Source organism: Musca vetustissima, unplaced genomic scaffold, assembly GCF_032173495.1.
Source record: "Musca vetustissima isolate MV318-11 ecotype Yass unplaced genomic scaffold, APGP_CSIRO_Mvet_v1 utg129834, whole genome shotgun sequence".
NCBI lineage: Eukaryota > Metazoa > Arthropoda > Insecta > Diptera > Muscidae > Musca > Musca vetustissima.
In genome coordinates this window covers 59,776-83,643 of record NW_026887013.1, presented here as the reverse complement: position 1 = coordinate 83,643, position 23,868 = coordinate 59,776, and the positions used below count along the sequence as shown (strand labels likewise).

The window sequence follows — 23,868 nt, the reverse complement described above, 5'->3', positions numbered from 1 at the left end:
GTTATACGGTTATACCAACTATTCAAATCAATTTCATATTGGTAAACAACAGATTCTTATCGAACTAATAGTATCCAGAATTCCACAATACATTGACCATTGACATTGAATGAAAGTCAATGATCATGACAATGAAAATGACGGAATATCGATATAAAAAGAGCGGTTTCAACGTTTTTCAGTACAAGTTTAGATTTACCAGCGGATTTAGAACAACAAAAACAAAACAAAAAAGCAACTACCGTGCTACTATCCACAGTATCCCATATACGGTAACGGTTATCCATGCTTCACCAGTGTCTGTTGTAGTTGTGGAGGGGGTGGAAGTTATCCATATTATGGCGGAGCATATCCCTATTATGGGAACACAATGAGTAGGTTTCAATGAGTTTTTTTATTATCCAAATATTATATTCGTATAACATAGTGTTTTGGACGTGTTATTTCTTTTAGGAACATTTTACTCAAATGTTGTGAACTATGCCTCTTCAACTGCATCTTCAATTGGGGGGTACTTCGGATAAAATAAATTATTTTCTACGTTGCTGCTGTTAGTAGTGGTCTAATCATTCACATATATAATTATCTTCATTATTCATTATGTTAAACTTAGTTTAAGTCCAATAGTTTGAAATAAAGTAAAGTTATTGCAAAAAGTAATTTTTATCAAAATTATTTTTATTTTGTTATTGCCAAATAGACAGACGTAAGGCAGGAAACTATAGTTTCGGAATTCATCAATTCCCTTAGTTTTTTGTTAGCAGCATTTCCTCAGATGCTATTTATAGCTTCCATACAAAAAACTGTTATGCCCAAATGTCACTTGTAACAAATCGATGTACTTACGTTACCAGCTTACCTTACTTAGTGGTTAACAATGGATTTTCTGACGCTTTGCGACGAATGCACATAACGATGTTGTCGGCATTGCTAGTTAATAGCAATAAACGAAATATATTGACCGTGCCTGCGTCCCAACTTCAGTAGTTTTGGCGGGTTATTTGGGATACCATTTGCACTTAGTGGTCAATTCAAATGTGGACAATAACAAATTCAATGTAATAAATATTTAAATTTTTTTAAGACTCAGATATATGGGTGTGGGGACTTCAAAATATTTCAACAATCATAATATTTTTGCGATTATGGCAACTGAACACGTGTTGTGCGTATATTTCGAATGGATATTTTCACATTTTAGTTTTGAAAGCTACATGTTGTCAAATGCAAAGTTATGATCAAATGGGAATACTATGTTAAATTAGTCCACCTTGTATAATTATGATATCTAGAGGCGACAATGTAACGACTTTTCGGTTATATATAAATTAGATAAATAAAAGCAACAAGTAGTTCCGGTCATTTGACATTTTTTCAACATATAACTTGAAACGCGAAAAATGAATGAAATGTCATGATTCCTTCCCAAAATCGAGTAGGGATTACCTTCAAATGTTTCTTTCATTCATAACAGAGCATTTTCTTCTAGAAGAAAGTTGTAATACAATTTAATTTTTTTTTCGAAAAGGTACATTATTAAGTTACTAGAGGTTGAATTAAATAATAATAGGTTGTTTGTAAATGCCTTGTTAACCTCGAAGTGAGGCTCCAGCGAAATTCTCATGCAGTTTATGTCGTTGGTCAGCTAAGTACTTCGCTTTGTTACAAGAGACATTTGGGTATGAAAGGTTTTTTGTATAGAAGCAATAGCTTCTGGGGAGAATATCCCAACAAAAAACTAAGGGAACTGATGAGGATCAGTGGCGTGATCCGAAACTATAGTCTTCCCTGCCTTACCCCTCGGCAAACAATGCCATACATTCCCCACTAATAAATAGTTGTTTTTTTATAAAAACAACAAACTGGGATTCAGCCTGACTATTTTGCAAAAACAAAATACAAATGGTATTCCAAATAAACCGCCAACACTACTTAAATAATAATAAATTAATTTTTGCAATCCAAAATGGGGCATTCCTTTATTCAATAGTTTTAATAACCTTTTTAGAAGGTGCATTATTTGGAATAACACACCGTTTTGGTATGAATACAAAGTACATTTTACATGAGTTAATTTTCCAGGTATAAGTTTCCTTCCGACCGACAATATGATTCCCTACACAACTTTGGGCACATACAAGAGATGCTCGTATGTGCAATATTCTGATAGAAAAGAATGGAATCGGACGAAATTAACACATATCATTCTGAAATTTGTGAAAATTGGACAGACTTGGATTTTTTGGCGTACCATTTGTATGCAATGAAGCAAAATTTAAATCTGGACCGATTTAAGAAAAAGTTACATGCACTATTTTGTATTCTGTAGCACAGTGCGCTCTCGATCAGAGTACAATTTGCTTGAACTCAAACGAAGATATACAAGGGTTATAACTACATCTGAACAAATTTTACAAAATTCAATACACGTTATTCGCTGAGCAAATTTCGTGTACATCGAAGACCAAATTCTCTTCGGTTCATTATTTACATAAAATCGGACGAAAATTTATGGGAGTTATATCACAAAGATAGTCTCTTTGGCGCACCATTCAGACGATCGGACGAATATATATTAGGCTGGGGAAAAAGAAATACATTATTTTTTCGGCAGATGTCTGTACTGATAGATTTCTCGTAAAGTATCGATCAAACAATTTCAGATTTATGCTCGTTGGAAGGGTGACATTTCGCCGCAAAAAATTATTTAGCTGTTTTTTTTTGGCGCATTCAGATTTGAGTTAATAAATTCGACCTGCACTTTGTTTACAATTTAAGATGGACAAACAGAAAACGATTCCATGCATATTTATCAAAAGGAACCATGGATCTATCCCGTTTCATTTTGCTTGTTAAAAACATATACACACACATAATATCCTGTACCACAGAGTGATCAAGCATATAAATATAAATTTTGTTACTGAGTTTTTCGCTTTACTATACATTTACTATAAATTTATTGATAAAAATTGATAGAAAACACTCAAACTAGAATAAAGAAAAAATTGGAAATATATACGTCAAGTTGTTTCCTCACTACAAAAGTTCAAACCTGTTGATTGTTTGTTGATCGATTTTTTCACATTATTTTCGAAAAATCGGCATATTTTTATGATGCCTAAATATATTAATATTTAAATTAACAGTTATAATAAAAGTGATTATTTTGGATGTTGTGGATGGTAAAAACCAGGATTCGCTGTTGTTGGTGTGAATATAGAGATCATACTGTGTTTACAGTTGTCCACACCTGTATAGCTCAGTTCACCTAATTTTTAAAACAAATTTGAAATTATTAGAGTAGAAAAAAGTTTTGCCCTAATTTATTTTATTTGAGTTGTGACAAGTATGTATTAAAAATTCAGCTGCCGAGTCTTGCGGCCCTAAAAGTTATGAACGTTTGTTGCTGAGCACGTTATTAAAAACTTTGACATATTATTGAAATGAAAGAAATTATTGTGGTCCAAAAAGAAAGAGAACGACGGTTGCTGAACACAATAATCATACAATATTTTACATAAAGTTTTAAATTACTTAGTAAAAATGTTATATGAAGCGGAGAATTGGTTTTATAATATTTCTTTTACATGGTTACATTTGAACATGGATGAAACTAAATCGTACATTTGGGAAGAGAGAATTTTATATATTCCTGATGTGTGTTCTGAAAATCTACTGAATGTCAAATCAGGGGGGTTACTCTGTATTGCGTTGCGAAAGCCAGTGCGATGCGAAAGCTAAATGCGTTAAGAGTGCAATTTGGTACTCTGTATCGCTCACGCAAACGCATTCGCAAAATAAATCCAAAATAGGGCAACACTGGCACCACAAAGTAAACAATAACGAAAAATGACAAAAGGAAACGTCAAAAAATTGTAAATAAAAACATATTTTTATGTGGTACGAGTGTTTTTTTTAACATTAAACATTTAAAAACATATTTTTATGCGGTACGAGTGTTTTTTTAAACAAAAATGACGAACCAACTAAAAAAAAAGAATTTTAAGAGAAAATAGAAGTACAAATAATGTGTCAAACGTTTTCAAATATTTAATTTTTATAAATTTGTACAAAATGTTCGTCTCAATAAAGATGCGTTTATGTTTTTAATAAACGCTATTAAAAATGACCTCGTCGTTCCAAATAGATCCACAGCTATTCCAAATCCAATAAAAGTGGACGTTGAAATTGCTTGGACAAGGTGGTTATCAACACCAACCTGTAAATATGCACACATAGTTTCACATTTTATATATAAAATATAAAACATTACTTTTTCCCAACCAGCGACATCTCTTACAGGAGGTCCATCTGAATTAAGGTCATCATCCAGTTTTCTCTACAATTTTTTGGCGCGTCGTTTCGCATTTGAACTCTACAACTGGCCCCTTGCCAAATCGCTGTGTTGCACCATAAAATCTACTAAAGTTTGGAACTGACGGTGCTGAGTCGTCAACTGTAACTTTTTTTGGCTTTCACCCAAAATAATTATCAATTTAGATGTAAATAAAAACCTTAATTGTTCTTATTTACATGTTTCGCTTCATTTGCGTTTGCTATTTTGTTAACGCAAGATATTTGCGTTTAACGAACGAGTTTGACATGCGTTTTCGTATTACAGATTGCGGTGATGCCACATTTGCGTAAAGTAGATGCGAAAGGAGATACGAAAACGAATTAGAGAGTACCAATTACGCGATGCGATACAATTTTTCTTACGCATCGCAATACAGAGTAACCCCCCAGTAATGTTTGTAGTAACTAAAGTATATCAAATCTATATAAATAAAAATGAATAGCTGTTCGTTAGTCTCGCTAAAACTCGAGAACGGCTGAACGGATTTTTGTTATCTTAGTCTTGAAGTGTTCGTGAAGCTTCAGGGAAGGTTTAAAAGGTGAGAAAATATCGAATAAATGCCGGGAAATCTCTAAAAAGCTGACTTTTATATTTCACATACAAATGTTTTCTAAATAAAATGTAGATTCATACATTCAATTTGCTTTTTTTGTCAGATTTTTTTTTAAGTTTGATAAATTTTACATTTTGTCACAAATTAAGTTTCTGAAAGGATTAAGTTTCGATTACCGATACTTGCGCGAGAACTTTCTTTACTTATGTGATCCTTTGAGATAGGGACCCTGTGATGGTTACAATATTGTTCGGCATCTTAACGTCATTAATTAATAACGTTAAGATGCCGAGGAGAAGACGACCTGACTTAGATCGTCCATAGAATGCAAGTACATTTTGGGACTAATGCAAGGATGGAAAATCAGAAGAGATTCTGAATCGAGATCGTGTCCATTCAGGGTATTCTGATTCTAAGATCCATACCCTTGATTAATTTGTTTGAAAATAATAATAGGAACATGTTGTTCCTTAAAGTTCCTGAAATTTTGCTATGCCACGGGAAATATCAAATCAGGCGGTAATATGCCTAATCGTTGTTCAATATCTTTGAACTTATAAACACCTCGCATATATCCGACACTAAAAATGTTTATCACAGTGCAATATATCTTCTTTGCAAAAATCTATCATTAAGCTCAGCTGGAAAGAGAACAACATACAAAAAACCAGCAATTTTATAAAATTTAGCGATGACGAAGCGACTTGAAGGTTATACGAAAACCTCCGTCCGATGTTACCCATTTGTATTGAACATGCTAACTACCGATAACACTCAAGTTGGAAAACGGGAGTAAGAAATTCAACATACCGAAAATTGAACTGAAAATAATTATGGTGTTTTTTAACGTTAAGCTGTAGTGCAAAATTTCTGGAATGATGTTTTTATTCACAGGAATTCGTTATGCCTAATTATATAGATGCTATATCAAAACTCGGACCTAAGTAGATACTTAGTCGCAAAAATGTGTCTCCCCCCAATATCCCGAATGAACTATTTTAACTACAACAATGGGAATGGAGACATTTCAATTATTGGTAGGAAGATTCTACACAACATGAGAAATTAGGGGGGAAACCATTATATTGGTGCAACCCACAAACTTTGACCAATATTGATAATTCTTTGTAAGGAGATTTTGGACTAAATTTTGTTAGGAACATTTTCTACTCAATGATCATCCAAAATGTAAAATTAAGCCAAATACCGAATATTATAGGGTTATCTGGATACTTGGGCCAATATTGATAATTTTATGTAGTGATAAGTATCTCCTATATTAAACTAAAAGTAATTCTGTTGAAACCCGCGCTTAAGATCTTCAAAAAACCGAATGTTTAGGGCTACCATTATATGGGTGGTACACCGAAACATGGACCAATATTGATAATATTTGGTACGGACACTTTCTGCGCAATTTCAATGTATGTGCAAATTTCAGAGCACTATCTTAAAGATAATTTAATATTGGGCTATCGTTATGTGAATTATGCATCAACAATATTGCTATGCAAGACAACGTTTGCCGGGCCGGCAATGTTGAAATGTTCGTGTAGCTCCAGGGAAGGTTAAAAAGGTGAGAAAAAGTCAAAAACCGCGAAAATTTTGCAAAAAGTATTTTGCAACATATTTGCATTTTCACGAATTTAGTATCGAGCTATTTGAATTGCAAGACGTCGTAGTTGTTATTTTGAGATATTTTTGGCGAAAATCGGTAGCGTATCATTCCTTTAAGCCTACATTTGTCAATTATAGGAAATTTTCTAAATATTTATTTTTTTTAATTGGATCGACATTGTATAAAAACATTTTAAGGAAAATACAACAAATAATTGAGAAGTATATCATATCACACTCAGGTTGGAAAACGGGAATAAGAACTTCAGCATACCGAAAATTGAACGGGAAATAATTATGACTTATTTCTAAAACGTTATTCTATAGTCCATAATTTCTGGGATGCTGTTTTTAATTCACAGAAATCCGGTCAATGTCTTTAAAGAACCGAAACCTGTATTTATATGCTGTATCAAAACTTGGTCCTAAATAGATAATTTTTCACCCCCAATATCCCGAAATGACATATTTTATTATATTTAGACATACAATGGGAATGGGGATTAATTAATTCTTGGTATGAAGATTTGACGCCACATGATAAAATGAGGGTATACCCTTATATGGGTGCTACCCGGAAACTTGAATCAATATTGATAATTTAAGTAAGTAGATTTTGTACTCACTGATCATCTAAAATATAAAATTACAGCCAATTTTGTTCTAAGACGTGGCTAAACCCCCCAAAATACAGAAGAGTGAACTGATATTGACAATTTTAGTAGGATTCATGCTACCAAATAAAACAACCAATTATAGATGATTAGGTTGAAACACGTGTCCAAATCCCCAAAGGATCGTATGTGGAGTGCCATTATATGGAGGCATTTCGGAAGCTTTGTTAGGAACATTTTCTACTCGATGATCATCCAAAATATAAAATTACAGCCAAATACTGATATAATATTGATAATTTTAAGTAGAGAGATTTTCTGCTCAAGAACTATCCCTTATATTAAATTAAAAGCAATGCTGTCGAAAACCGTGCCCAAGATCTTCAAAATACTGAATGTTTAGGGCTACCATTATATAGGCGGTACTCCGAAACACATACCAATATTGATAATATTTGGTACGGACACTTTCTGCTAAATTACAACCAATTCTGTTGATAAAATCGTTACAATTTCTCATATGGAGGTTACCGTTATATGGGGATACCCTAAATAGTGAACTAATATTGAACATTTTCAATACCAAATATCGTAGGAGTAGTAGCAATGTAGTAGCTTAATATTGGGCTATCTTGAATTATATTTGTGAATTATACATCAACAATAATGCTATGCAAGACAACGTTTGCCGGGCCCGCTAGTATTTAATAAAAATAAACAACTATAGTGAAGTTAATTGCATATAACGATTTTATAGTATAGAAAGTTAATTTTAAGGCCCGTTGTATGGAAGTTATACTTAATTTTGGTCCGACCTATCCAATTTGCTCTCTAAGCCAGTAATAAGCACTTGTACAAAATTTCATCCACCTACAATAACTCCTTCTATTTTTTGACCACTGCTAATATGAACTCTCGGAATTGTGTGCAATGTAAAATGGGGTTCCCGAACACCGCGATTTGTTGGTTACTTCTTTAATTTTAAGATGTCATGTTTTGGTCGTCATACGTATCTTACTGTACGCCTTAAGGGGACCCCCCCATTCTCGGTGTCAAAAATTTTTTTGATTTAATTCGAATCTACTCTAATTCTAGAATGTCTCTACAAAATTTCAAGTGAAAATCTCAAGAACTCTGAAAGATATAGCCGATTTATTGTGTTAGCATCAAGGGACGGCTAAAGGGCTTCTCAAACTTTAAACGCGTTTTTCTCAAAACGAATGGCGGGCACGATAACTCAAAAACTAATAATCCAATCGGTTTCAAATTTTGACACGTTTCTCTGGGAGTGTGTAGCTCTCGTATGAACTAGGATAAAGCTAATCGATGAAGATCTTCCTTATTTTTTAACTTAGTTTGTGGTAAAAAATAGGCGATTTTCCATAAAATTTTTTTTAAAGTTCCGCCATTTTGTTAATTGTTGTGCGAAGTCAATAATCCTAGTTCATACGAGAGCCAGACATGTCCTCTTTCTAAAACAGTTGGAATTTTCGGATTCCGATGTTCCAGTGAGGAGTTATCATGCCCGCCATCGAAAATATGGACTTTTCTTTGAACCCAAAAAACAACAACAAAATAACAACAACAAATTTTGGTAAATTATTTTTCTTCCTTTTTAAATCTTCAAATACATATGTGCCAAGTTACAAACCTTAACAAGCATTGGTATTCATTTACCAGCCCATTAAAATCCTAAAAAGTAAAAAATCGAGAATGGGGGGGGGGGGGGGGGGGTTCCCTTAAACATAAAATGTTCACATTACAAATAGAATTCGTATTTCAAATTTTAAAATGCATTTGTTTATGCAACATTTACATCAAACGGGTTTTATGTGAAGTCATCATTATTTGCTGTTCGAAGTAAATATAGCATTAAATGTATTTTAATATACTACCATGCTATTTTTAGAATCGAAAGAAAATAGCTTTCATTAGTATCCCTATACTAATATAAAAATTACGCGTATGTTCGTGGTCGCTAAACTCAAAAACTACTACGATTTTGACCAAACTTAGTCTACATGCTCTATGGGGTGTAATGAGTGTTTCTGTGTAATTTGTTTCTTATAGGTATATCCTCAAATAACTTTGCCCTTATCAATATCGGTCTACGTTTGTGGGTTTCGAGATTATACAAAAAAAAAAAAAAAAACATTAAAAGTTGCTGAAATTTATTTGTCGAGTGAGATGTGGTTCACAACATTTGTTTAAAAAATCGTCTTTATAGATCCAATTATCGTCCGGTCCTTATTCATGTCAATACCCTATGGTGGACGTTTTTGGAAAAATTGCCAGCGAAACTGGCTAGAGTTTAGTATTAATGGTCTAACCCCCAAAGCATGGAATAATGAGAAGTACCGTTATATGGGGGATATTCGGAAGCTTGGGCGAATATAGTTAGGAACATTTTCTACTTAATGATCTTACAATGATCTTATGGGGGCTACCCGGATACTTGGGCCAATATTGATAATTTTATGTAGGGACATTTTTTGCTCAATACGTACTATGTTAGAAGCAATTTTGTTGAAAAACCTGCCATTTTCAATACCAAATATTCTAGGAGTATTAGCAATGTATGCGAAAATGTATGTGGGTATAAAAACAAATCTATTTTTTTCCGAAATCATACATCAAAAATATTTCTTAGGCAATACAATGTTTGCGAGCTAAACTAGTTTAATATAATCTCTTATATATATAAATGAAATGATGTGCGTTGTCTGCTAAAAACTAGAGAACGGTTCATCGGATTTTAATAATTCCTTTTGTGTTGTATTCGCATTGTTAACCAGAAGGTTTAGCAGTAAAACAATTTGCAAAATATTTGATTGAAAAATCCTTTTTTTAATAAAACAAGCAGGCAAGAAACGAAAATATTTAATTAAAATTAATTTTTTTTGTTGTCAATCAATAATAATAAAAATGCCAAATCGGGGACGGCCAAACATTGGTCGACAGAGCCAACAGGCTATGAGCAGAGCTATTTCGCGAAGTAGACAAGAAACTAATGAGGGAGAACATCAGTCAAATTTTCGGGTGAGTACTGAAAATCAAAGAAATGCAAATAGACTAATGATGCAACATCGTCGGGAAAATCAACGTCAGCGAGAAAGAGAAAATGACCGCCAGCAATCGCGAACAATTTGCAAAAAATATTATGAAGCATATTTGCATTTCCACGAATTTTATATCATGCTATTTTGATTGCACCACGTCGTAGTTGTTATTTTGAAATATTTTGGGCGAAAATTTGTAGCGTATCATTCATTTAAGCCTTCATTTGTCAATTATTGAAAATTTTCAAAATTTTTTATTTTTTCAATTTAATTGACATTGTTTTGAAACTATTTGATGTGAGAATACAAAGAAATGGGAGGTATATCCTTGAATGGGCATCCGATCATTCTAAGTAGACGTAAATTGTGGGATAAATGCAAGGATGTAAAAATAAGAAGACATTTTGAATCGAGTTTTGATTCTAAGATTATTTTACTTGAAAATAATAATAGTTCCAAAGGAACATGTTGTTATTTAATGTAACTAAAATGTTGATATGCCACGGGAAATATCAAATCAGGTGGTACCATAATATGGTGGTTATACGCCTAGTCGTTGGTCGATGACTTTGAATTTATTAACACAACACCTCGATATATCCGATACCAAAAATGTGCATCACAAAGAAAAATACTATACATGGTTATTTTCAAAATTCTATCATTAAGCTCATCTGGAAAGAGGACAACTATATATTTGTTGCATAATTTATGGAAAGAAGATGTTTATTCACAGGAATCCTTTATGGCAAATTATGGTATGCTCTATGAGAAAATTCGGTCAAATGGGGGATACCATTATATGGGGGCTACTCGGAAACTTGGACCAATATTGATAATTTCTGGTAAGATCATTCAGGTTTTGATCATCCCAAATTTAAAAGTACAGCCACATTGGTTGAAACACTGGAAAACACTCCCAAAATACCGAATATTTGTTGTACCGTTATATGGGAGCTACCCCAAAAAGTGGACCGATATTGATAATTTTTAGTAGTATTTACTCCACCAAATAAAACAACCTAATACCAAATTACAGCTGATTTAAGTTAAAAACGTACCCAACCCCCCACAGCTTCGAAAAATTTGGAGTACCATTATATGAGGGAAGCTTGGGCGAATATAAAATTACACCCAAATACCGAATAGTAAGGGATACCGGTATATGGGGGATACCCGAATACATGGGTCAATATTGATAATTTTAAGTAGGGAGATTTTCTGTTCAATAGTTCCCCTAAATTGGAAGCAATTCTGTGTAAATTTCAAAGCTCTATCTTAAATCGTGGAGGGTATAAAAAGCTAACTCAATATTTGACTACCGTTATGTGGAAGTCTCATAAATATATTGAGAAAATTTTAATTAAATCCAAAAGTCAAACGTATATATGCATTTAATTAATTAAGTATAAAAATAAATCTAAAATGCCGAAAGTTATACATCAACAATATTGCTACGCAAGACAACGTTTGCTGGGTCCGATAGTTTTAATAATAAATATCTCCAAGTACAACAATTTCAAATGTGCTATAAAAATTCGTATTTAATGTAGTTGTGTACCAATATACAGATATCAATGCATGTAACATACTTAGTTCTAAATAAAATAATTCACAGTTAATAATAAATAATACATTTAACATAAAACACATAACTGAATATATATGCGAACTAAAATACTATACTAAATAAAGTTGTCTTTGGGTTTTGTCATTGTTACTAAAACTCGTTTGAGTTCTTCCAACCATATTTTTTATTCTTTCCTTTGAAATACTTTTCGTCTTTCTGTACCTTCGGCGGTGGACAGTAGCAGGTACGTTTCTGGGAGTCCAGATAGGATTTGCAACCGAGTGTTATCGTCCCAGTGAATAACATTTTTGCTGCGGCCTTACAACCTTTGATCATCAAATCTGCGGCAAGTGATTTGTCATAGGTATCACAATGTCGATAGAGACAACGTTTAAAATCTAGATCACACAATTCTTTGTCGCTGTTGCAGGTGTCGTAACATATGTCGTGTGCATTGCAGCATGTTTCCATTTCAGCGGCGGGTAAATATTCTGTGCTAATTCTAAGACCCAGTGAACCACAACCATCGGATGTTGGTGTATACAACTTATTTTGTACTGGTCGAATTTCTGAAATGAGAGAAAAATATTCTAGTATAGTGCATACAAAAAAATAATTTTATCGCAAAGGTGACTGACTAACCAGTAAGGAAAGTAGAAAAGTCGGATTGGGCCGACTATATGATACCTTTCACCACTTTGGGTACATTCCTCATATGTATCCTAACAGATTTCGTATTTTCGAAGGAAAATTGACGTGAAATTGAAGGAACATAAATATGTAATCTTTATGTATATGCAAACCGAATAACATCAATGCCCACACATGTCATTCTGCAACCTATGCTAATTTTTTAAATCGATTTAAAGCAAGTGGTATGCTGCACGGTTTAAAATTTAATCTCAATTGATTACTTGTGTACAATTAACATGAATAGGTCGAAATTATGTATGGAAGCTTTGTTATATCTATATCTGAACCGATTTCAAGGAAACTTTTCAGAGATTAATTTATATTAACTTCAGTACGTTTTGTCAATAGGCCTAGCTACGGATCTTTAGTGGACCATTAACTTAAAATCGAACGAAACTATATATGGGAGCTATATCTAAATCTGAACCAATTCTCGCACACATTATTACAGCCACACTGCAGTATGCTATGCCAAATTTCGTGCAAATCGAAAGATATGTAGGGAATTTAATGCACCACTTAATAAAATCGGCCGAAACTATATATGGGAGCTATATCTGAATCTGAATCGTTCTTCTTCGAAACTAAGCACACGTCATTCTAGACTTAAATCGGTACGCTATGCCAAAATTCGTGCAAATCGAATGATTTTCAGGGACTTTGGTGCACCATTTACCTCAAATCGGGCGAAACTATATATGGGAGCTATATATAAATCTGAAACGATCTTCACGAAACTTTGCACACATTATTCTAGGCTTAAGGGGACCCCCCCCCCCCTATTCTCGGGGTCAAAATTTTTGTTGATATAATTTGAATCTACACTGATTAAAGAATGTCTCTACAAATTTCAAGTGAAAATCTCAAGAACTCTTGAAGATATATCCAATTAATTGTGTCAGCATCAAGTGACGGCTGAAGGGCTTCTCAAACTTTAAACGCGTTTTTTTCTAAACATTTTTTTGCGAATGGCGGGCACGATAACTCAAAAACTAATAATCCAATCGGTTCCAAATTTTGCAACGTTTCTCTGGGAGTGTATAGCTCTCGTATGAACTGGGATAAAGCCAATCGGTGAAGATCTTCCTTATTTTTTAACTTGGTTTTTGGTAAAAAATCGGCGATTTTCCAAAAATATTTTTTCAAAGGTCCACCATTTTGTTAATTTTAGAGCGAAGTCAATAATCCAAGTTCATACGAGCGCCAAACATGTACTCTTTCTAACACAGTTGGAATTTTCGGATTCCGATGTTCCAGTGAGGAGTTATCATGCCCGCCATCAAAAATAAGGACTTTTTTTTAATTACAAAAAACAACAACAAAACAATAACAAATTTTTTTTGTAAATTATTTTTCTTCTTTTTTAAATCTTCAAATATATATGTGTAAAGTTACAAACCTTAACAAGCATTGGTATTGATTTACCAGCCCATTGAAAATCTTGAAAAATTGAAATCGAGAATGGGTGGGGTTCCCTTAATTAAGTACGCTATGCCAAAATTCGTGCAAATTGAATGAATCTTAGGTGCAGCGTTTACCTAAAATCGGGAGAAACTATATATGGGAGCTATATCGAAATCTGAACCGATTTTCACGAAATTTAGCACACGTCATTCTAGACCTAAGTCAGTAGGCTATACCAAAATTCGTGCAAATCGAAAGATATATAGGGAGTTTGGTGCACCAATTAACTTAAATCGGACGAAAATATATATGGGAGCTATATCTAAATCTGAACCGATTTTTTCCAAATTCAATAGGGCAAAATGAATGAGCTGTGCCAAATTTCATCCGATTGGGATTATAAATGCGTACTGTACTTTGTTTATAATTTAACATCAACAGACGGACGGACAGACGAACATGCATAAATCGACTTCGAAAGTGATTCTATTCATATTCTCAAAAGGAACCATGTGTCTATATCGATTCTTTTCGCATGTTACAAACATATGTATAAAGACATAATACCCTATACAACTGTGTGGTGAAGGGTATAAAAATATTATGTAATATGACCATTGCCGATTTACAGTCATTTCTGTACGAAATGTCTAAAATCTCGATAGAGTAACTTCGGGTAATGTGGACCACCATTTTATTTTTTTTTTGATATTGTGGACGTAACAACGGTAAAAATAAAAACAAATTGTTTTCACAACATAGTAGATTTGTTGTCTAAATATATTCCAGGTCAAACATTATACATATATATCTATAAAATAGAATATATAAAATAGAAAAAAATTGTTTCTTTGTTTGTATGTTGCCGATAGACGCAAAAACCGCTGAACAGATATTAATGAGATTTACACAGTATGTAATGATATGCCCTGAAAGTAACATAGGCTAGATAAACTTTAAAAATTCCGCGTGGATTAAGAGTTATATCATCAATAATGAACATACCTCAAAGTTTCTGAACAAGTAATATGGGTATATCTTAAGAACGACTACAGATACCGTCTTCAAAATCTGTCTGAATAACGTAGGCGTAAGTACACATCATCCATTCAAAAATGAGCGCGGTACGATTGGAGATAAATGCACTCCCCGTTGTACTTAAATAATCATATAGAGAATAAAAAAGTTTTATTTGAGGAGTCAAAACCAACTAAATAGATTTTACAGAAATTTTTACAGTACCTCATCATATCCGATAGAAGTAACATAGGCTAGATAAAATTGTAAAATTCAGCGTGGAGGCGGAGTTATAGCATCAAAAGTAATCACACATATTAGATAATATAGCTATTATCATATCTTAAGAAGGTTTCAGATTTCCACTTAAAAATTTCTCTGACTATCTTCCTTACAAATACGCATCATCCCAATAAGATTTGGCGTGGTACAATGGCGGTAATGTACTCCCCATTGCATTGCATCGATCTATACATAGAAAATTTTCAAACTAAGAACTTTGGACACATAATTTTTGGCCCTATTATGACATTATCAGTAATGATAATAACCAACAGTTCAGTAATTCCAATAACGTCTGCTGTTTTTCATTTCTCCATTATCATCACACATTGGAATAAAAATTGTGTAAAATTAAAAAATTATTGACATTATCATTTTTACATTTTGTCAGTTTGTGAAAAAAACATTTCAATTTTGAAACTTTTTTGAATTTTAATAATTCGACAATTCGAAAATGACTATAAATTCAATAAAAGTATGCATCAGCAATATATGAGATAAATCTAAAATCGGAAATCTGTGGTGGGTTATCATCCTAGATTACATGCCACATATGGGAATCAGCTGAGAATTTGGGGCTACTATAATACCTATATATTGCCTATAAGTACATACAGTGAGTGTAATAAGTATTTTGCCTAAATATAAATTTGACAAAATTATATTATATACGCCTAAAGCCAGCATACTAAAGATGTAAAATGAATTATGTATGATGGGATATGTTTGTGGACATCAGCAACGTACACAGGATTTCATTTCGGGGGGGGCCCGGTAGTACAAAATGAAAAAATTCGCTGTTGCAAACATAAATTTACTGTGAAAAAAATTCATTTCGTGCGTCCCTGGTGGACATATTTAGATCTTATTTCTGCAAGAATCACTGCGAAAGACCTATTGGTCACGAAGATATCGGCCAAAATCTATACCAACCCAAAAATGATTATCACAAAAAAGTATTTTGCTTTTTATTATCATTTTTGAAAAAATCATTATATAACACACGCTTTGTCTTTTTATAGTTACCATTGCGGGTAACCACATACTAAAAGCGATTTGGCGACGATTCCAATAAACCACGGCATTTTTTCGCGAATATTTTCTCACATTTACGTTCAATACATTCTCCAGCAATTTTTCATTTAATATATGGTAATTTCTCGTCCTAATCTCAAAATGAGAGTATTAGATATGGTCGTCGCGGCTTCAAAATATCCCAAAGAACTTTAGAATAATAAAAAGGAGGTTTTGCAAAATATATCGCGAGGACAGGACCCCAAAAACTATTAAAACCAAAATCCGACAAACAAATCATTAAAAAAATATCGCGAAACCCCATTTTTCAGACTTTGAAAACTTTATGGTCCATTAATATTGATCTAGGAACCAATATATGCGATGAAAATAGCAATAAGAAGGTCAGATTCTAAGATATGAACGGTTTTGTGGCAATAGAAATACATCAAATTTCGAAAATAAATAGATCGACCAGTTTATTCACTGATGCATTTTATTCGTAACTGATGGTGTTAAACGGATGTAAAATATTGACTGCGTATTCGTCACCAGCTACCACAGTTTTTTAAAACGCAAAAGTATTTGACGAAGAATGATGTTTTCTCCCAACTTCATGTACTGTTTGTAGTTTCTGTTGTTTTAGAACTGTTAATTTCTTTGAATCTGACCACCTTTTTGCTATTTTAATCGCATATATTGGTTCCTAGATCAATATTAATGAACCATAAGGTTTTCAAAGTCAGAAAAATGGGGTTTCGCGATATTTTTTTTAATAATTTGTTTGTCGGATTTTGGTTTTAATAGTTTTTAAGGTCCTGTCCTCGCGATTTATTTTGTAAAACCTCCTTTTTATTATTCTAAAGTTATTTGGGATGTTTTGAAGCCGCGACGACCATATCTAATACTCTCATTTTGAGATTAGGACGAGAAATTACCATATATTAAATGAAAAATTTGCTGGAGAATGTATTGAACGTAAATGTGAGAAAATATTCGCGAAAAAATGCCGTGGTTTATTGGAATCGTCGCCAAATCGCTTTTAGTATGTGGTTACCCGCAATGGTAACTATAAAAAGACAAAGCGTGTGTTATATAATGATTTTTTCAAAAATGATAATAAAAAGCAAAATACTTTTTTGTGATAATCATTTTTGTGTTGGTATAGATTTTGGCCGATATCTTCGTGACCAATAGGTCTTTCGCAGTGATTCTTGCAGAAATAAGATCTAAATATGTCCACAAACATATCCCATCATACACAATTCATTTTACATCTTTAGTATGCTGGCTTTAGGCGTATATATTATAATTTTGTCAAATTTATATTGAGACAAAATACTTATTACACTCACTGTATTTGACCATTTTCAATCCCATGTTGCAGTAAGTTTGGCACAAGTGTCAAATACCATTAAATAGTGGATTTTAAACTTAATAAAAAGTTTTCTACGTGAACTATCATATGTCAATCACTTTAGTAGGGGCAGCGAAGTGCCACGGGTTCGGCAAAAAACTCTAAACGACGTATAAATATATCATGGCGGGTAATGTGGACCAGTATGTGTGGTTAATGAGAATCAGTAAGTTTCAATTCAATTTATTGCACTCTTGGGTAACAATGAATGCAAAAATATATTAGTTCATGTTTTGGAATAGCCCCCATTTAAGGGTTTTTTCAGGTCCTTGCTTCATTATCCAACCGAAGCACCTGTGATTTCGCATATCGAGTTTTCAGAGGATAGAATACCTCCTCCCATGTTAAATGCGCCCATGTTTCGAACTCGTCCTCATAAGAAGGTCCCACTTTTTTATAGTGGTCCACATTACCCGACATTCAATATTTTTATTCAAAAATAATTATCGGCTTCAAAAATGAATAAAAATTTCAAATCACCGATTGTATATACAACACGAACGTATGTTTTTGTTAAAGAAAACAAGAAAACCTCATAACTTCTTTATATTCGAGAAAAACAAAGTGTGACTATTTTGCAAAAACGTGAAAAAGCGTTAAGTTCGGCCGGGCCGAACTTTGGATACCCACCACCATAGTTATACTGACTGATACATGCAATGAAAATATAGGGAACATACTAAAAAGTGGGCATATACCAATAATTCTACAAACCGATTTATGTAAACCATTATGTACACCAAATACAAACTTAAGCAATTTTTAATGGGGATTTTTCCTAAAATCTGTAAGATCCTAAAAGTAGACTGATACTGATAACGCACGATAGAGTATAAAATCCTCAAACTACTGTAATTTAGATTACAAAGTTATATGAGGCTATGCCTAAAGGGGGACCAATATTGATTACATAGTGAAGGAAATAGTAAATATTTGGGGATATTATTAAATGAGGGCTATGCCTAATTAATGACCGGTATATGCCAATTTTGACCAAATATTTTAATTGTTTATCTCGATTCTCTCCTTCAAGAGGTATCACTATATTGAGGAGATGCCTAAATGTCTGCCGATATATTTCATTATCGATATGTTTGATTTTTTTTATCACAATAGCTAAATAGTCTTTGTAGAGTAAAAATTGACTATTCCCCGTAACGACTACCGAACCCCAACACACTAAGCAAATCAGATAACTATATGGGGACTACCCCTAAAAAGGAGTGAATATTAATAATTTTTGGTGGGGAGATTTGTAACCATATACGACTACAAAATACCAAATTTCAGCGAATTCGGTTGAAAAACGCGTTCAAGAACCTCAAAATATCGAAAATTGGGGCTACCCTTATATGGGGGCTACCCGAAAAAATTTACCTATATTTATAATTTTCCGTGGAGAGATTTTCTACCCAATAAGAACTCAAATTACTAAATTACAGTCAATTCGGTGAAAAAATCCGGTCAAAACCCCCCAAAAACTGGAAATTGGGAGGAACCCTTATGTGGGGGCTACCAGAAAAAGTGGACCTATATTTATAATTTTTAGTGGGGAAATTTTTTACCCAATAAGAACCCAATGTACCAAATTTCAGCGAATTCGGTTGAAAACCGCGCTCAAGAACCCTAAAATACCGAAAATTGGGGGTGCCCTTATATGGGGGCTACCCCATATAAGGGCCATTGACCTATATTTATAATTTTTAATATAGAGATTTTCTGCCCAATAAGTACTCAAAGTACTGAATTTCAGCGAATTCGGTGGAAAAATGTGATCAAACCCCCCAAAATACCGCAAAATTGGTGGTACCCTTATATGAGAGCTATGCCTAAGCGTGGACCGATAAAGCCCATCTTCGAACTTGACCTGCCTGCAGACTAAAGACTCTATGCAAAATTTTGGCGATCTATCTCAATTCCTTTAGACTCTAGAGTGATTACAACAGACAGACGACATGGCTATATCGTCATAGAATTTTACGCTGATCAGGAATATATATACTTTGTAGAGTCGGAAATGATTATTTCGATGAGTTACAAACGGAAAAACAAAATTAATATACCCTCCATACTATGGTGGAGGGTATAAAAAGGGGGTTATATGGGGACTACCCCAAAAAGGGGGCGAATATTAATAATTTTTGGAAGGGAGATTTGTTACCATATACGACTACAAAATACGAAATTGCAGCAAATTCGGTTGAAAAACGCACTCAAGAACCCCAAAATACCGAAAATTGGGGTACTTTTATATGGGGCTATCCGAAAAATGAACCTATATTCATAATTTTTTGTGGAGAGATGTAGTACCTATTAAGAACTCAAAATACTAAATTACAGCTAATTCGGCGGAAAAATATGATCATAATCCCCAAAAAAAAAATACTGAAAATTAGGAGGTACCGTTATATGGGGGCTACCAGAAAAAGTGGACCTATATTTATAATTTTTTGTGGAGACATTTAGTACCCAATAAGAACCCAATGTAGCAAATTTCAGCGAATTCGGTTGAAAAAAGCGCTCAAGAACCCCAAAATACCGAAAAATACGTGGACCGATAAAGCCCATCTTCGAACTTGACCTGCCTGCGATCTATCTCAACTCGTTTAGACGATAGAGTGATTACAACAGACGGACAGACGGACATGGTTATATCGTAGAATTTTAGAATTTTACGCTGATCAAGAATAGGGCACTTTTTAGGGCAGCTCCCATATAACGTTACTCCCAAATTCGGTATTTTGACCTTTTGGGGCACATTTTTCAACATAATCAACTGTAATTTGAATTCTCACTGGAGTTTTTAGGAACGATTTTTTATTTTGGGTCCTCAATGGGTAGAAAATCTAAAAATTATCAATATTGGTCCTGTTTTAGGGTAGCCCTACATCCCAAATTTCGAAATTTGTTTAGGCACGTGTTTTATTCAAATTGCCTGTTATTTTATATTTATACCCTCAGCCTTATGATTTGCCTCATAGAACTATTGGTTTTAGACCTCATGTTTCTTTGGACCAAATACGTTTCAGACTATTTGGAATCGATTTATAAATGACCGTTCGTCTGTTTGGCCGGCTGGTGCGCACGATAACTCTCACATCGCAATATTTCTTCGAAACATAGTTTGAAGTTCGAAGATGAGGATATCGGTCCACTTCTTCTGGTACCTCCCACACAAAATGTCGAGTCTTTACGGTTTCTATGTCTTTGAAATTATTTTGTTGTATACATCTTCCTAAGAGCGACATCTATTATATATTTTCTGTACCATATTGAATAAAAGCTTTTACTTTGCAATAATTCTTATTGGAACACGTTCGCTTTGACTATTCAACCACGTATGCTATTCTTGTCAGCTGTTTCGTCATTAAAGTAACGTACCACAGGATGTGTACACTCATGATTTATATTTAATACAACGTGCTAACGGTTTACATTTTACTAGCAAATGTGAAAAGCTTTTGCTGGAATTAGTTTGTTCTAAAACAAGAATAGTGCGTTAACATAAACAGCTGATATGAAAATGCTGGATGTGAATATTTCTGTTAGATTAAAAAAAAAACAACAACAACATATATGGGGCTATCCGAAAAATGAACCTATATTCATATTTTTTTGTGGAGAGATGTAGTACCTATTAAGAACTCAAAATACTAAATTACAGCTAATTCGGCGGAAAAATATGATCATAATCCCCAAAAAAAAAATACTGAAAATTAGGAGGTACCGTTATATGGGGGCTACCAGAAAAAGTGGACCTATATTTATAATTTTTTGTGGAGACATTTAGTACCCAATAAGAACCCAATGTAGCAAATTTCAGCGAATTCGGTTGAAAAAAGCGCTCAAGAACCCCAAAATACCGAAAAATACGTGGACCGATAAAGCCCATCTTCGAACTTGACCTGCCTGCGATCTATCTCAACTCGTTTAGACGATAGAGTGATTACAACAGACGGACAGACGGACATGGTTATATCGTAGAATTTTAGAATTTTACGCTGATCAAGAATATATATACTTTATAGGGTCGGAAATGATTATTTCGATGAGTTACAAACGGAAAAACAAAATTAATATACCCTCCATACCCGTGGAGGGTATAAAAAATGCTCAAATCACACTTTTACAATCAGAGCTACATTTTCTATTACTACATATTCAAAATTGCAATTGTATATTAAAAACCAAGTTTGATGTTTGTTTTCATTAATTAGGAAAACAATTATCAAGGCCGCATTGACATATTTCAAGCATTTTCTTAGCTATGGGGGGTGGTCCACATTTGACGCATAGTCCACATTACCAGAAGTTACTCTAATTTCTACAGAAATAAAATCCTATAATTAATGTTTAATTAACATGCTTGCAGTCCGATATCTTACGTTAGTTCACTACTAATGTGTGACCTACAACCACATCTCTTAAACAATGATAAAATCGGCTCAGTATTTTGAGCACGATTATCGTTCCTTTGAACAAGATTTTTAACTGTTGGTATAATAAATCAGATATGTCTTTGGGTATAGACCCCATATAAAGATATAATCCCTTGATAAGAATTTTGATGGTCATCGTCGCATTTTCCAACCGAAGTGACTGTATTTTAGAATTACGAAGTTAGTATTTCGGGAGCTATGTCCCATTCCCCTAGGATTTTTGTTTGGAATATATCGGTCCACTTTTTAGGGCAGCTCCCATATAACGTTACTCCCAAATTCGGTATTTTGACCTTTTGGGGCACATTTTTCAACATAATCAACTGTAATTTGAATTCTCACTGGAGTTTTTAGGAACGATTTTTTATTTTGGGTCCTCAATGGGTAGAAAATCTAAAAATTATCAATATTGGTCCTGTTTTAGGGTAGCCCTACATCCCAAATTTCGAAATTTGTTTAGGCACGTGTTTTATTCAAATTGCCTGTTATTTTATATTTATACCCTCAGCCTTATGATTTGCCTCATAGAACTATTGGTTTTAGACCTCATGTTTCTTTGGACCAAATACGTTTCAGACTATTTGGAATCGATTTATAAATGACCGTTCGTCTGTTTGGCCGGCTGGTGCGCACGATAACTCTCACATCGCAATATTTCTTCGAAACATAGTTTGAAGTTCGAAGATGAGGATATCGGTCCACTTCTTCTGGTACCTCCCACACAAAATGTCGAGTCTTTACGGTTTCTATGTCTTTGAAATTATTTTGTTGTATACATCTTCCTAAGAGCGACATCTATTATATATTTTCTGTACCATATTGAATATAAGCTTTTACTTTGCAATAATTCTTATTGGAACACGTTCGCTTTGACTATTCAACCACGTATGCTATTCTTGTCAGCTGTTTCGTCATTAAAGTAACGTACCACAGGATGTGTACACTCATGATTTATATTTAATACAACGTGCTAACGGTTTACATTTTACTAGCAAATGTGAAAAGCTTTTGCTGGAATTAGTTTGTTCTAAAACAAGAATAGTGCGTTAACATAAACAGCTGATATGAAAATGCTGGATGTGAATATTTCTGTTAGATTAAAAAAAAAACAACAACAACAACATGTAAACAAATGACGTACATGATGATGAGAGTCTCTAGTATGGTCGGTCGGACGTCCCTCAAATGATGAGCGATGTTGCTTAAAATAAACAAACGGCAGGGCACAAACGATTTATGACAGCTCACAAAAATTCATTACGCTGAGAGATTTCATGATTTTTAATAATATTTACGTAATTAAAAGCAACAACGTCATTAATTTTGATGTTTAGAAATACATACCCGGCGCTCCTTCCTCCACTGGACATTTAAATACACACGTTTCCTCTACAGCAGCATCAAACACCTCATGGACGGTGCGGAACTTTTTACTGAGGGTAATGAAGTTCGAGAACACATCTCCAAATATGGCCTCTGCGGCAATAATAGCATCTCTTAAGTGGGCAATTGTGCTGGAGCCGTAACCGGAATATGCGTACGTAATAAATGTTAATACATAAATTGCTATTTTCATGTACGAAAAATTCATTCCGGTGTTTTTTTATCTTTTTAACAAGTTGAGTTGTGTTTATCTTCTTCACTTATCTTTTGCGACTATTTTTATTTTCGTTGCATGGGGCGGCAGAAGACGATATTTGACTAATTCGGTGTGTTTGTTGTTTGTAGCACCTTTGAACAGCTGTTGCAGATATTATTCACCAGCAGACGTTTATTTCCACCACTAAGCTTTTGTGTGAAAAGCTACAAACCAAAAATAGTTCTGTTAT

At 33.7% G+C, this 23,868-nt stretch overlaps 1 protein-coding gene across 1 annotated transcript; it reads right to left on the bottom strand.

The window, feature by feature from the left end:
* Positions 1-11,923: 11,923 nt before the first annotated feature.
* Positions 11,924-23,645, bottom strand: LOC133334504 (group XIIA secretory phospholipase A2). Its single transcript, XM_061542820.1, has 2 exons — positions 23,384-23,645; positions 11,924-12,342 (listed from the first exon to the last, which is right to left on the bottom strand). The coding sequence occupies exons 1-2, from the start codon at positions 23,628-23,630 to the stop codon at positions 11,924-11,926; spliced, it is 666 nt and encodes a 221-aa protein (XP_061398804.1). The 5' UTR covers positions 23,631-23,645.
* Positions 23,646-23,868: the final 223 nt, after the last annotated feature.